Source organism: Sinocyclocheilus anshuiensis, unplaced genomic scaffold (assembly GCF_001515605.1).
Source record: "Sinocyclocheilus anshuiensis isolate Anshui unplaced genomic scaffold, SAMN03320099.WGS_v1.1 scaffold1170, whole genome shotgun sequence".
Classification (NCBI taxonomy): Eukaryota; Metazoa; Chordata; class Actinopteri; order Cypriniformes; family Cyprinidae; genus Sinocyclocheilus; species Sinocyclocheilus anshuiensis.
The window spans coordinates 451,821-468,275 of record NW_015538055.1 but is presented as its reverse complement, the minus strand read 5'-3'; the positions used below and the strand labels follow the sequence as shown (position 1 = coordinate 468,275).

At 39.0% G+C, this 16,455-nt stretch overlaps 1 protein-coding gene across 1 annotated transcript in view; it reads left to right on the top strand.

Annotated features, from left to right (window-relative positions):
- The window catches only part of wscd1a (WSC domain containing 1a), a 34,511-nt gene extending 28,437 nt beyond the window's left edge, over positions 1 to 6,074 (top strand). Inside the window, exons 5-9 of the mRNA XM_016478793.1 lie at positions 1,894 to 2,015; positions 2,431 to 2,602; positions 3,536 to 3,700; positions 4,443 to 4,643; positions 5,026 to 6,074. Of these exons, the coding sequence (XP_016334279.1) occupies positions 1,894 to 2,015; positions 2,431 to 2,602; positions 3,536 to 3,700; positions 4,443 to 4,643; positions 5,026 to 5,378 (1,013 nt within the window). The 3' untranslated portion in view covers positions 5,379 to 6,074. The remainder of the gene's footprint in view (positions 1 to 1,893; positions 2,016 to 2,430; positions 2,603 to 3,535; positions 3,701 to 4,442; positions 4,644 to 5,025) is intronic.
- Positions 6,075 to 16,455: the final 10,381 nt, after the last annotated feature.

Here is a 16,455-nt window from a genome sequence, read left to right as displayed (position 1 = left end):
TTCAGCAGGTGAGGAATTCATCCCCGTTGGCCTCATCACCACACAATAAGGGTTACGCACAGATCCTATCAAAAACTGTTAAACAGACCCAGTTTTTGACATTGTGTTCCTTTGGATGGAATCTATTGCACATGGGTTATCTCTGCCCCTTGATATTTAAGCTCACTCTACTAGAATTACTGCTTCCTTTTAGGCAATATCTTTGCGTGCGTCTTTGACAAATATTTGTGTGGCTGCATGTTCAGTCTCTCCGCACACCTGATATTTTTCTGTGCAAATGTTTTCATGGGCTGACAAACTGGCACTCAGTCGCGTTAACCTATTAAAGGGAACATCTCGGTTATGTATGTAACCCTCGTTCCCTGAAGGAGGGAACGGAGACGTCACGTCCCGTAGCCACGGCTGCTGTACCACCGCTGAGCGGCCGGGTCACCGGATCGGCTAATCAGCGAAAACGTGGTATGCGTTGCACCGGCTGCCTTTTTATGCTCACGCTGTGATCAGCGGCAGCTGGATACAATCATCGCATGCCAATGTGCATTGGCTCATTTAGTTTACACTCGAAGTGGATTGGTCTCTCTAAGCAAGATCCCAATTCGTCGGTCACCGACGTGACGTCTCCGTTCCCTCCTTCAGGTAACGAGGGTTACATGCGTAACCGAGACGTTCTTCTAGTTAACTAAATCTAAAACTGAAACTAAAACCATTAAAAAAAATCATTATTTTTAACTGAAGCAAAACTTGATGAGCTAAAACAACTTAAATTAAAACTGAAATGAATAAAAAATATATAGACATAAAACTTTAACAGGAATGAAAATAGAAAATAGAAAAATAAAAAAGTACTGATTCAAAATATAAATAAAAACTATAACAGTATCTCTGTGATACAAAATAACAGGTTTTAAGTCATTAAAATTTCTTAAAATGTTTTAAGTTACAGTGAGCTTTGGAAAGTGCTATATAAATGATACAAATATTATTATGCATTAATGTAAAAGTGACAGTAAAGACATTGTTACAAAAGATTTTTATTTCAAATAAATGCTTTCCTTTTGAACTTTCTATTTATTCATCAGAGAATCCTGAAAAAAATGTATCAACGTTTCCACAAAAAATATTAAGCAGCACAACTTTTTATAACATTAATAATAAGAAATGTTTCCTGAGCAGGAAATCAGCATATTAGAATGATTTGTTAAGGATCATGTGACCTTGAACACTGTCATCACAGGAATAAATGACATTTTAAAATATATTCATATATATATAAAAAAAAAGTTATTTCAAATTGTAATAATATTTAGTAATATTGCTGTTTTTACTGTTTTCTATAAAATAAATGAAGCCTTGTAAGCATTAAAGTTTTTTTTTTTTCAGAAATATCCAAAAATCTTTTGAATGGTAGTGGATATCAACTAAACATATTATTAATATTTATGTTGTGTACATATGTTATCAAGGGAAACTTTCAAAAAATTCGAAATGTCAATTTAAAGCATAGTGAGTTTCATCAAATTCATTCCTTTCCTTGCATTCAAACGCACTTGCTAAAAGAAACATGCAGCTGTGTCTGAAAAGAGTTTGTAAAAAGCTGAAGCAACTCAGAAAAAAATGATAAAATTATTCATATTAGATAGCGTAGTTTCCTATTTCTGTGAAATGTGGCTTCTTTGCAGTTCACTCATTACCCATACAACCTGATTCCTTGAACTGTTTGATATTTCTTTGAACGTCTATGAGTTCTTTTTTTTTATACATACATCTTAATTACACATTCACTGCAGCATTCCAAACCTTAGGGCAATGAGTTGAGTGTTGGCACAAAATCTTGTTCCTACACTATTTTTCTCCTGTAAATCAGCAATGTTCTCCATTCTCCTCTGCCTTCAGACAGGAAAGTGCGCTACCGGGGCTGCTTCAAAAAACCTGATAACACAACAGCAGCTTCCCTGGCTCATGCCATCCAGCCCAACCGCACCTCCCAGTGGTGCATCGAGACCTGCATGGATCAGGTCTTGACTTTCTTGACTTTATCAATACTAGATTCATGTGGATTGGACATGGTCTGCTGTAGTTCTTGCTCTGCTAGGTGCACACCTGATATTTGATTTTTTCCCACTCTTCTGAACACAATCTGCTTGTTTAAATATTAATGTGTCCCCAGAGAGCACAAATTCGCTCTGTAATCAATCTTCTATGCAGCTTTATCACCTTGATTGCAGTATAATTTGAGCCCTTTCTATCAGAATGTCATGCTTTGTTGCACTCTTGCAACATGGTCAATTGATTCATCCTCATCTTTAGCTAAGCTAATTGCATTGCTTGAGAACATTTTCAGATAATAATAACTCAAAATAGTTGTAATTTGAAGTATGGATTAAGAGACATTGCTGTCATTCATATACATATTTACTCTCTCTGTATCAGGAGTTTCCTCTGGCTCTGGTCAGGAAGCCTGACTGTTTCTGTGGCTATGTCACCCCTCGCTTCACTCTTCATGAGCCGGTGAAAGAGGAGCTCTGTGCTGTGGAAAACAGCAGTCTGCCTATCCAAAGTTCCCATCAGCTCTTCCTCCAGGTTTATCAGACACCTGTTCAAGGTAAGACTCTGTGGAAACCTCACTGATCTTAATAATTACCTCTGTGCTCACATTTCCCCACACGGGCAGTTTAATCTTCTCACATAGAGCTCAGCCTCGAGATGTATGCTAGAATTAAACGGTGCCTGCTCCCACAATTCCAACATTTTTCTTTGGGAAGTCATGAAAGAATGTAAAAGTGAATAATAACTTTTTAGGTATACCTGGCAATGCTAAACTTTCTAACAACACATAATAGCCTAAGGGCACCCACATCTGTAAAGTACTCATATATCTGAGACAGAGACAGCTTGAAAAATAATAAGCAAGACTGAAAGTAAATATCTTTAACAGCTTGTTGTCTTTGTGGGTGGATTTGGTAGCTAACTAGAGAGGATTTCTACTGAGTGCTTTTATCACCTAATTTGTGAGGGGAATGAATGAATGAATCAGCATTCTAAAATGCTGATTTGCTGCTCAAGAAACATTTCATATTATTATAAATATTGAAAACAGTTGTGCTGGTTAATAATTTTTTTTATTCAGTCATAATTCAATGGACCAAATTTACCAAATATTTCCTCCCTCTAATACCACCTGCCACCAACTAGCAATAGGAAATAGTATCATAACACAAGTAAGACAATTGTTAACAATTGTTGTTAAAAATAAACTTTAGCCATTCTTACCTAACATCAGGATCCTTCAGACGACTATGCAGAGCTGTAGGTGCTACACACAGCTTGAAAAGCACAGCATAATGAAAAATACAATGTTAAAGTAGTCCTTAACATAATTTTATTTCTAAAGATTGGACAATAGTTTTATAATGGGATTTTTCTTTTTAATGAATAGATGCCATAACATACTGCCTGGCTGAAAATAACAGGTTGTTATATGGTAACTTACCTTCTTTCAAGTGAAAATAAATATTAGACATTTATTTCTGTCCAGATTCCAGATGCACAGAGAAGAAGTTTCTACCTGAGAAGTCAAGCTCACTCGTGGCTTTGTCCAGTTTTCCTGGTGCGGGAAACACCTGGGTGAGGCATCTGATCGAGCTTGCCACAGGCTACTACACAGGCAGTTACTATTTTGATGGCACAATCTACAATAGAGGTAACAGTATCACCACTCATAAATCTTACCGTTTTAAAAGCTTGCAAGCATCGTTGATGGAGGACATCTTTGTCGCAAATCAAGCCTCTCTGAAAAAATATTATTGCACTGACATTGGATGGGATGAATTTATTATCATTGCTATCTTTTTGCACATAAACAGGCTGATGTCTTTAATGGAAAGTGGGCATTTAACCAAAGGTTAATCTGCCACCACAATGTCATGGCGTTGTTTGCATTACTAAGCACATACTGCATAAAACAGTGCCATTATCATTAGGACTGGCTTAGGACTACCTTTTTTTAAAGAAGTTTGGACTGATCTAAACAGTAACTCCAAAGTTTGGTGAGTCTTTTAGAATGATTTATTAAAAGCAGCAGAGCAACTTTATACAGTTTTTCTTTTTCTTCAGCTCCTACCATGCAGCTATTTGAGACCTCTTGATAACGTGCATTTGGGCACAGCTGACCTTCTCTTTTCTTTCAAATGCCAAACTTTATTGAGGATATTTTGTTTCTATCATTAAAGAACTTGACCTGCCTTGAAAGTCACAGTGCCTTTTCAAATCCATCACAGAACCTGACACATTTGCCTGAGGGGGGCCGTAGAGCCCATGCTGGACTAACACCATTTTTGGTGCAGTTTTTGGAACATATGCGTTTGGATTCAGAGGTGGCACTGAGCGGTCGCCACATGCAGTTGGCTGTATATTCTAATCCTTTTCTCCTCCCAACTGTGCAGGCTTCAAGGGGGAGAAAGATTACTGGAAGAGTGGAAGAACCATCTGTGTGAAGACACATGAGAGCGGCCAGCGGGATATAGAGATGTATGACTCAGCAATACTGTTGATAAGAAACCCCTACCGCTCGCTCATGGCTGAGTTCAACCGCAAGTGCGCCGGGCATCTTGGTTACGCTTCTGATCAGCACTGGAAGAGCAAAGGTATTATGAGTACAGTATAAGTTTAGCTCTGTAGTGTCCATGAGAAACATACTATGCATGTGTCAGTGTTATTTTGGTATTATTTATACACTATGAGAGTTTTTATTACAATTATTAATTTTAATTTAATAACTTATTTTTAAATGTTCTTTTTTTTTAAGTAATGTCATTTTTTTGTAATTTTATTTGCTTTTTTATTTTTAAATGTAACTACTTAGTTTAAATTTTTGTTTCAGTTATAGTTTTAGCTCATTTTTAGTCTTTATTTATTTTCAGTTAGTCTATCTATCAATCTGTCTATCTATGGTAAAGGGATTATTTAACATATAGTGCAAATCCTTTACGTAATGTTTCTTACCGTCCTATTTTCTCCTCCTTCTAGAGTGGCCAGAATTTGTGGGTAGTTATGCCTCCTGGTGGGCTTCTCACGTATTGGACTGGCTGCGTTATGGAAAGAACCTTCTGGTGGTGCATTATGAGGAGTTGCAGGAGTCACTGGTGCCCACATTACGATCCATCACTTCCTTCCTCAATACCAGTGTCAGCGAGGAGCGGCTCCTCTGTGCTGAGTGCAACAAGGATGGCCACTTCAAGCGCTCAGGTGCGCGACGGCCCATCTTTGACCCCTTCACCCTAGATATGAAACGGCTGATTGATGGCTACATCAGCACTGTGGACCAGGCCCTCAGAGCCAGCAACCATTCTAGCTTGCCAAAGGAGTATCTCCCAAGATGATAAGTCCAGAACTAGAGTACAGGACTGGTTGTCTTGCTCAAGCTCCAGTGCTACAAACTTACAAACTATGATGTCCTGGAGCTATTTTGATACGTTATTTCCTCACATATTGAGGCCGAAAATAGTGCCATATGATGCTGTTGTGCTTTGAGATCGTCATGTTTTAACGGCGGTCCGTGGATCAGTCTGTGAAAGGAAACAAAGTTCAACTTTGTTGCCATACCATGGTGGATAATTATAAAGATTAGGTTTGACGACTGCAGACTTGAACTTGAGACTCTAGTCAGAGGCTAAATAAGTTCCTCTTGCTCCTTTGGGAAGAAACTTGAGTGCTTAATTACATAATTCAACTACAAGTCAACAAGAGGCCTAAATAAACAACAGATGTAATTACTTATGACCTAATCTGACATGTACTGTAGATGATAATGAAATGTCCACATGACCACAAAAAAAAATACTATACAGTGACATTTTTGTTTTTTACTTTGTAGGGAAAAATGTTGACTATTTACAAAGCTGATATCATAAATGCTAGGATGAATGTAATCTATTAACATAACAGACGATGCACAGACACTGCAAAACTTTTAGTATTTTTGTCTTTTTTTCCAGTAAAATATCTCAACATTCTTAAAACAAGATACATTTACTTTAAGAAGCAAAATTATGTAAAAGTCTTGTTATCTGAAAAAAATTTATGAAAGTTAAAACTAAAAACAAGAACAAATAGGGGAAGAAAAATAAAACCTATGAATTAAGTTTATTTTTCTTACCCAATTGGCAGATATTTTTTTCTTGTTTTAAGCATCAACTCACTTAACTCAAACAAGGCAACACAAAAACAAGACTTAAGCAATTTTGCTTCTCAAATAAATGTATCGTGATTTTAAGAATATTTAGATATTTGTACTGTAAAACAAGTCAAAAATACTGAGTAAGAAAATAATTTTTGTAGTGTATTGAGGACAAGGTTGAGGACAATGTTATTATTCAACAATCAAGTATCGAAAAAGTCATATTGACCACAAAACTGAATATGAAGTGCAACATGTCTATGATGGTAACGGCTCTGACAGATGCGAAACGTAATAGGCTACTATGTTGTGGGGTAACAGAATAACAAACACGTTTCCCTTCCAAACCTTCAAGATCAAGAAAATACGATATGGCAAACAGACTTAGCATACATCAAAGTCAAACGAGTGGTGACTGTCACCATCCCGCTAGATTCCCTCAGAATGGAACGAAAGCTTTCAGCTAGACTAGACAAGACTTGCCTTGCGGAATGACGCTAGCCTGATGCTAATCCTCCCAGAGTTGATTAGCACGCCGCCAGCATGCTCCAGATGTGTCTGGATTAAGCGCTGGTGTAATACTCTTTTGCATATTGCCAAACTGGGATCAGCTGCAGATTCAGACAATGTCACTGTAGTGCTAGTGGCAGGAATCCCACCAGGGGGCTGTTTCTGCAGAGTTATTCAACGAGACGCAAAAGATCAATCGGTTAGCATCATTCAGCGTAGACTAAATAAAAAATTTGCACTGTTTGAGTTTGGTCCATGATTTAGTGAGTAGGTTTACACAAGAGCCGAAGTGTGTAACTTTAAACAAATGCTTTCCCCATCAGTCACTGGTCTGAAAACGTTATAGTAACACACCCAAAATTTCCTCATTGGTTGAGTCAGTGTTGCGATTCTGGACTGATTGTTCAAAGACAAAGAGCAATGTTTAATAGTGTCATAGCCATACTGTTTACACTTTTTGGATGAATCAACTAAGCTGGGATGGAAGAGTTTTTAACACTGGAAAAAAATACACACTTAAAGAGATAGTTCACCCGATATTGAAACATCTGTCATCATTCACTCAACCTCATGTTGTTCCAACCAGTGTTATTTTAGTACTATTTATATACTATTATAGTATTTATGAATATTTTGAATTAGCTTCTTTTTTTCAGCAGTTTTAGTAATTTCGGTATATACTTTTATAATTTTTATTTTTTAATATATACTGTATATATATATATATATATATATATATTTAATATAAGAAAAAAATATATAGCTTTAATTAATTTTCTTCTCTTCTAGTTTTAGTACTTATTTCACATAATATTTATAATTTTTGCTTAAGTATTTTTCAGTTTTTCATCTAATATTGATATTTTATTTCAGCTTTAATTAAATTAGCAAAAAATATTTTTATTAGATTTAGTTTAGGTTAACAACACTGCTCTACAGTGCTCTACACTTCTCTGCTCTTTTGTCCATACAATGAAAGTCAGTGGGGTCCAAAAATAACACTGGACCTGATTGGTTTTCATTATACAAAAAAAAAAAGTTCTTCAAAATACCATCTTCAAAAAATAAAAAAAAGTGTGTGTGTGTTCCATAAACTAAAAAAAAAATCATACGATGGCATGATGAGTAAATGATTTTTCTTGAATTTTCATTTCTAGGTGAACTATCCCTTTAAGCCTTTATTAACTATAAATTGTTAAATTTATTTGGCACCCATGACATTTTTTGGCCCCTAATTATTCCTGAAAAGAGATATACATCAGAGAGCTTAATAGAAGTATAATTAATGAGCCATATATAAGGTTTAATGAAATATATCAGATTTTGCTTTAGGTTGGTTCTATAAGCCTCTGCTGTGGAGAATAAAATGCTGTGCACCCCGTATGAATTATAAATGAAATCCATTGCGCCCCCACTGTGATTTCCTGCAGGCTTGGTGCTGAGGTCATTGTGTCTTGCCTGGAGAACTGTGACAGATTAATGTCTAAATGAAACAGAATTTTATTTCCGTGCATATCTTGTAGATCGCTGCAGTATACGGTGCACACATGCGCTACATTAATATGTGTAAAGTAGTGTGCGGTTGCCCATGTCTTGTGTGTGTGTGTGCTTGCACGCACAGTTGTGTTCATGTTCTAATGCCTCATTCCATGAACAAAAAAATCCAGTTCATTCATGAATTGTTTGCTGAACTTTCCACAGCAGCAAATAGGTTATTTTTCTGCCGTCCTTGGGCAAAGAAACAGGAGGCATAATAAGCTCAAAACTTATTTTTTTGATTTTCATAAACTCTCTTGACGTAGGTCAGACCCTGTGACTGCTATTCACTTGCGTGGATGCTATGGTGAGGGGCCGGCCCCCAAGGTTTTGCTGCTGTTGTGAAAACACAATGAATAAAATTCATAAAGCAAAAGGGTGACTTTTTTCATTTTCTCAGTAGTGGTGACAAAAGATGTTTGAGAGCATTAAGTCACTTGAATGTTTCAAAGACTTGCTCCTAAGATATTCAGAGGAAAATAAATCCGCCAGATTCCTGGGAGACTGAAATATCTTGAATTACTACTTCATCGTTTACTGAGCAATGTGAGCACATCATTTGCTCACCAGTGGATCTTCTGCAGTGAATGGGTACCATCAGAATGAGAGTCCAAACAGCTGATAAAAACATCACAATAATCCACAAGTAATCCACTCATCTCCAGTCCAGCGATTAACATCTTGTGAAGTGAAAATCTGTGTGTTTGTAATCAACAAATCCTTCAAGACGTTTTTAAATGCAAGTCCTCTATCCATAATATTGCTTTCTCCAGTGAAAGTAATATCGTCTGAATTAGGAGAGAAATATGCACAGATCAAGCACTGTTTACAGGCAAATACCAATATGTCGAGGACATCAGGGGATGGATTTTTTTCACTAGAGGAAGCATAATTATGGATTATGGACTCATATTTAGCTGGAAGCAACAGTTTAAAGTTAAAATGCCTTAATGATGGATTTGTTTTGTACAAACAGGGAGATTTTCACTTCACAAGGTGTTAATTGGTGGACTGGGGTTGTGTAGATTACTTGTGGATTATTGTGATGTTTTTATCAGCGGTTTGAACTCTCATTCTGATGGCACCCATTCACTGCAGAGGATCCACTGGTGAGCAAGTGATGAAATGCTAAATTTCTCATGAATGAAGAAACCAATTCATCTACATCTTGGATGGCCTGAGGTGTCTGAACTCCCATTCTGACGGCACCCATTCACTGCAGAGGATCCACTGGTGAGCAAGTGATGAAATGCTAAATTTCTCATGAATGAAGAAACCAATTCATCTACATCTTGGATGGCCTGAGGGTGAGTACATTTTCAGAAAATTTTAATTTTTGGTTGAACTACTCCTTTAACTAGCATATTGAAAATGAATGTGACATGATGTGTATCCAAGTATGTTGTCCCATACTCAGAATTTGTGCTCTTCGTTTATCTGCATTTAATATATAATATTCAAACCTCAGGGTTAGCTCGGCAAAAATGGTTCTTATTAAGGGGAAGCTTTCTGTCCTACGTTTTGTCACCTTTTGTAGCAGACAGGGTGCCTGCATCTGTCTTGCATCAGCCTTTAATCACATTTTTGTTCCCTCTCCTTGATCATTGCTTTGAGCCCCCTCGGAGCGCAGCAAACAGTAAAAGGCCTTGCTGTTCATTCCCCTGTGTCATTTGAAGCTACAGGCAATCTGTCTTTTAAATGTGGCTAAGTGCCTCTCTCATGCAGCTGATGTTCAGTGCGGCTGACTCTTGCCCTAACACATGCATATGTACAGTTCAAACATGTCTGAGATGGGAAGAACTCCAAGAACAACAACCATCCCCAAAGGAGACGGATCAACGGCGGTGGCGATCTCCCGTATCTCTCACATCTCATCAGTCCTCCGGTAGCCTCATGTGTAACCCAAGGTACGGAGCAAACAAAGACAGCTCAAGCTCCGCACAAGCCCAGTCCACGCTCACGCCACCCTCGCCATCTCTGTCCCAGCCTTTTGTAGAGCGCCATCATTACCTTCAGGTGTGCAACCACTCCCCTCAGCCAAATCACCTGTAGCTCAGAAATAACCGGTTACTTGCTGGAACCGTCACACACCCCCTTTAAAAGAGATCCGTTCCCAAACCGGACAAAGAAAAAACCCCACCACCATAACCAAAACATAGAAATCATACATTTCTATACATGTTGTTATACAACTTCTGACCACGGTACACCCATGATTCTCACAATTCTCTCCATTCTCCCACACTGCCCATCTCGCCACCAGCAATCTGGATCCTGAAAGCAAATTAAGGCGACCAAAGAGCACGGAAAAACAGAAATAACTGAACAACCATTGTACTTAATTGATCAGATCAGGAACACGGGACAACGCATCTGCCACTACGTTATCCGATCCTTTAATGTGTTTAACAATCAAATTATAAGGTTGTAAAAAGAGAATCCAACGCATTAAGCGCTGACTCGGCGACTGTAAAGAATGCAAAAATGTTAAGGGATTGTGATCAGAATACACCTCTACGAGCATTCCTCCCCCCACATAGACATCAAAAAACGGAAGTGCCCAGATTAAAGAAAGCCTCTTTCTCAATCACTGAATAATTTCTCTGATAAGTATTGAATTTACGAGAAAAGAAACTTACGGGATAGTCCAATCCATCCTCCCCTGTCTGTAATAGAACAGCTCCAGCACCAACCTGGCTGGCATCCACCTGTAATTTAAATGGCATATCCAGCCTCGGGGCAGCTAGAACAGGGGCAGTGGACAACAACAGCTTAACATTTTCGAAAGCTCTCTGGCAATTATCGCTCCAATCAAATTTCACGGAGCTCTTAAGCAATTCAGTCAGCAGAGAAAACACGGTTGAAAAATTAAAACAGAAACCCCGGTAATAACCGACCATCCCCAAAAACCGCATGAGTTCTCTTTTGGTGGACGGAGGAGGAAACTGCTGAATGGCCAAAACTTTGGCCTGAACTGGCCGTACTTTGCCTTGGCCAACCTCTTTTCCCAGATATCTTACTGTAGCCTTGGCAAACTCACACTTAGCCAAGTTAACTGTAAGACATGCCTCAGCCAACCGAGCTAAAAGAGCTTGCAGACGAACTAAATGTTGTTCCCAGGTCTCGCTGAAAACAATAACATCATCCAAATACACTGCACACCCCTCCAGCCCAAACACCACTCGATTCATCAATCTCTGGAAGGTGGCAGGTGCATTTCGTAAACCAAAACTCATAACGGAGTAAGAGTATAATCCAGAGGATGTAATAAATGAGGTTACTTCTCTAGCTCTAGGAGTTAACACTCATCTTGGATAAAATATCCACTAACAGCACTTAGCACCTCCTGAAACGGAATAACAGCATCAAACAACCTCTGCATCGCAGGGTCTTTCTGCTGTGCATCTACCAACTCCCTATAAGAAATACCAAGACTCAAAAGAAGCAGTAGCAACAGGAGCAACTGATTTCATTGATTGAATTTCAGAATTTCGAGAACGATAAGCTTTAATCAAATTTACATGGAAACACTGCTTAGATTTTCGCCGATCTGGGGTTGCAATTTGATAATTTTCATCAGACAATTTCCGAAGAACAGTATATGGCCCAGTAAACTTAGCACAAAAAGGAGATCCAGAAGACGGTAACAAAATTAACACCTGATCACCTGGTGTAAAGACACGACCCTCAGCATGCTTATCATAGTGCTTAATTTTCTCTTGCGCAACAGCAAGATTCTTCTGTGCACTCAATCCGGCCAAAAACAAACGTCTACGAAAACCATTCACATACTCTACCAAATTTTGCGGAGGATCTTCCTCACCTAATCCCTCACGTAAAACAGAAAGAGGTCCACGTACGCGATGACCGAAAACTAGATCATTCGGGCTAAATCCCAAACTCTCTTGCTGTACTTCCCTAGCAGCAAGTAATAGCCAGGGCAAACCCTCCTCCCAGTCACGGTTTAGCTCCACACAGTAGGCACGCAACAGGGACTTCAAAGTCTGGTGGAATCGTTCAATCGCACCCTGACTTTGAGGATGATACACGCTCGACTGGTTGTGTTTCACTTTAATCACCTTCAAAATCTCAGCAAACATTCGTGATGTAAAGTTGCTACCATTGTCGCTCTCAATAATTTTAGGTATCCCGAAAATAGATATGAACTGAGTTAAAGCTTTCACAACTGCTTTGGTGGTAATTTTTCGGATTGCATAGGCTGCTGGATAACGAGTTGCCTGACACATTACGGTCAACAAATATGCACTCCCTGACTTAGATGGAGGCAGTGGTCCCACGCAATCAATTATTAGATGCTCAAACGGTTTGCTTGTAACAGCTATGGGACTCAGAGGCACTGGTTTCAATGACTGATTTGGCTTCCCAGTTACCTGACCAGTGTGACACGTTCTGATGAAAGACGAAATGTCCCTTTTCAAACAGGGGGAGATCCAGAAGACGGTAACAAAATTAACACCTGATCACCTGGTGTAAAGACACGACCCTCAGCATGCTTATCATAGTGCTTCTTCATTTTCTCTTGCGCAACAGCAAGATTCTTCTGTGCACTCAATCCGGCCAAAAACAAACGTCTACGAAAACCATTCACATACTCTACCAAATTTTGCGGAGGATCTTCCTCACCTAATCCCTCACGCAAAACAGAAAGAGGTCCACGTACGCGATGACCGAAAATTAGATCATTTGGGCTAAATCCCAAACTCTCTTGCTGTACTTCCCTAGCAGCAAGTAATAGCCAGGGCAAACCCTCCTCCCAGTCACGGTTTAGCTCCACACAGTAGGCACGCAACAGGGACTTTTGGGTCTGGTGGAATTGTTCAATCGCACCCTGACTTTGAGGATGATACACGCTCGACTGATTGTGTTTCACTTTAATCACCTTCAAAATCTCAGCAAACATTCGTGATGTAAAGTTGCTACCATTGTCACTCTGAATAATTTTAGGTATCCCGAAAATAGATATGAACTGAGTTAAAGCTTTCACAACTGCTTTGGTGGTAATTTTTCGGATTGCATAGGCTGCTGGATAACGAGTTGCCTGACACATTACGGTCAACAAATATGCACTCCCTGACTTAGATGGAGGCAGTGGTCCCACGCAATCAATTATTAGATGCTCAAACGGTTTGCTTGTAACAGCTATGGGACTCAGAGGCACTGGTTTCAACGACTGATTTGGCTTCCCAGTTACCTGACAAGTGTGACACGTTCTGATGAAAGATGAAATGTCCTTTTTCAAACGGGGCCAATAAAATTGTCGTAAAATTCGGTCATAGGTCTTTTTTACTCCTAAATGACCTGCAATTTCACCATGTGCATGTTGTAATACTACGTCTCGAAATAGTTTCGGGCACCACTACTTGAATTATACACTCGTGCAACAAATCCTTTTTACACGAGACGTATTTCCTTAGAAGCATCTCATCTTGGATAAAATATCCACTAACAGCACTTCTTACCTCCTGAAACGGAATAACAGCATCAAACAACCTCTGCATCTCAGGGTCTTTCTGCTGTGCATCTACCAACTCCCTAGAAGAAATAGGCGAAAGGGTAGATAAACCAGGCACAACAAATTTTAACACTTCATCTTTCCTCTCAAATGACATCTCACGACTCCTTGCGCGAGTCACAGCACAAGCTGTAAATACTTCAGGAAAATTTTGATGCAGAATGTCGGAGTTCTCCGTGACTGGAATAGACACCACCTCAGGAGGTGGAATCACATCTTGCCATACCATACCTCCAGCCAAATTATTGCCCAGGATGACAGTAACCCCATCAACTGGCAAAGATGGACGAACTCCCATGGATACTTCTCCACAGATCAGGTCAGAAGTCAGGTGTACTCTATGCAGAGGAACAGAAAGAGTGTTTAATCTAATCAAAACACTCCTCCCGTCACTCGATACCTCAGAAAAAGGCAGAGCAGATTCAAGAATGAAGGATTCTGATGAGCCTGTATCTCTCAAGATTTTAATTGGTATGTTACTTTCGGAGTTCGGCAAAGACACACAACCCTCCGTAATGAACGGTACAAAGTTCTCCATGGCTATCATTTTGGAATCACATACTTCATTTCCAGCCTCAATGGAAGTACCAGGATCAAAATCATTGGAAGTTTCAGTAATGTCAGTCACTAACACAGGATTAACATAATTAGTTTGTGATTTCTTTTCTCCAGACTTCCATTTTGCAGCTAGAACTGGGCACTTATTTTTCCAATGTCCCAGATTAAAACAATAGTTGCACACTACATCTCTGTCAGTCCTCATCCGACCAGTGTTCTCTAATTTTGAAGAATAAGTTTGTTCAAATTTCTTGGCTCCAACTCTATTTTCATTAAAATTACCACTCTGTTGACCTGATCGATCTTCTCTGTACACCTTTTTATGCGTTAATACATAATCATCTGCCAAAACTGCAGCTTCCGTTGCATCTTTTGGCTTCTTTTCATTTATGTATATAGCAATGTATTCGGGCACAATATTTTTAAATTGTTCTAAAATGATCAGATCACGCAACTTTTCAAAATCATCAACAGTGGACGCAACACACCAAATCCCTTACCACCTCAGTGTGTTTGGCGACCACCTTTTCTCCAGCTTCAGCCTCTAGCTTTTGCTGTTCGAACTCAATCTCGCATTGCCTGAGCATATTCTCGTTCCTTATTCTTTCAATCTCCATTTCATAACGCTTAGTTTCTTTAATCAACTCTTTATCATGAAGCTGTTGCATTTGCAAAATCCCTTTTCTTTCTTCGAAAGACAACCCAGAGAAAATGTCTAATTAACTTTTTGCAACAACGTCGAATTTTCTCAGTGGAGAAGCCGCCATAAAGCTATTTTCACAGAACCAATTTTTCACAACAGAACGTAGTTCCTTTTTCCGTATTTTCTTGTCTACATCACCGATTTTAAAGTGATCTACAAGTTCCCATAATTGTTGTTTTACGAAAGAATTTAATATCTCCTCTGATGGATCTTTAATAAATTCCTCTATAGACGACGTTCTGTTTACTCTTTTAAACAAAGCAAGTGCATTTATTTCCTCTCCGGAACACAAAACAGGTGAAAATTATTCACTCTCCCCCTTCTAAACTGCCTACCAACCCACTAATCTAACCTATGTCTAGTCTTCATGCAGCTTTCAAGAGTAAAGCGACATTAAACACCAAAATACCGATGGTTTAAAAACTGAAAAAACAGCTCAATTCAAAACCACGGCAGTGTACTTCACCCAAAAGCCTGCACAAAAATAAGAAAGGCAAAATAGCAAAACAACACCAAGCGTTGCTAATTCCTACCCGGGAGAAAATGAACAACGAATCACACACAAAAAGAAAAATGCACTTACCATTAATGAGAACTACCGTCAAACTCACGAGCTTAAATACACAATATTTACGTCCGTTTCTCAAAACAACGCGCATACCGAAAGCTCATTATTTTACACATTTAGCCTACTTCAGTCAAATCGACATCATACCAAATCTTAATCAAACAAATTCTCTTATGTAATTTCGCTTTAGGACGAGCCCCCATTTGTTATGATCTCTTTCTGGATCGCAACAAAATAAGGGAGTCACCACACCCTACAGCTAATTATTAAGTTAATTTATTTGTCCATATAAAACAGAGCCATGTAGAATGTCAATATAAATGGTAGTCAGTGTGTCAGCACATGTAAGTGTGTAACAAGTATGAAAGACCGTAGTCCAACCAAACACAGTCCATGGATCCTCCAAGAACAACAACCATCCCCAAAGGAGATGGATCAACGGTGGTGGCGATCTCCCGTATCTCTCACATCTCATCAGTCCTCCGGTAGCCTCATGTGTAACCCAAGGTACGGAGCAAACAAAGACAGCTCAAGCTCCGCACAAGCCCAGTCCACGCTCATGCCACCCTCGCCATCTCTGTCCCAGTCTTTTGTAGAGCGCCATCATTACCTTCAGGTGTGCAACCACTCCCCTCAGCCAAATCACCTGTAGCTCAGAAATAACCGGTTACTTGCTGGAACCGTCACAGCTGGTAGTGGTTGTGCTTCAAGAAAGATTTTAAACCATAACATACATATTTTTGATGAATACGGTCATAAATTTACAAACATAAATATGTTTGTTGTAAGTCGCACAGAGAAAATACAGCTGGATTAAAAAAAACGGTGTCCGTGTTCATTTATATATATATATATATATATATATATATAAA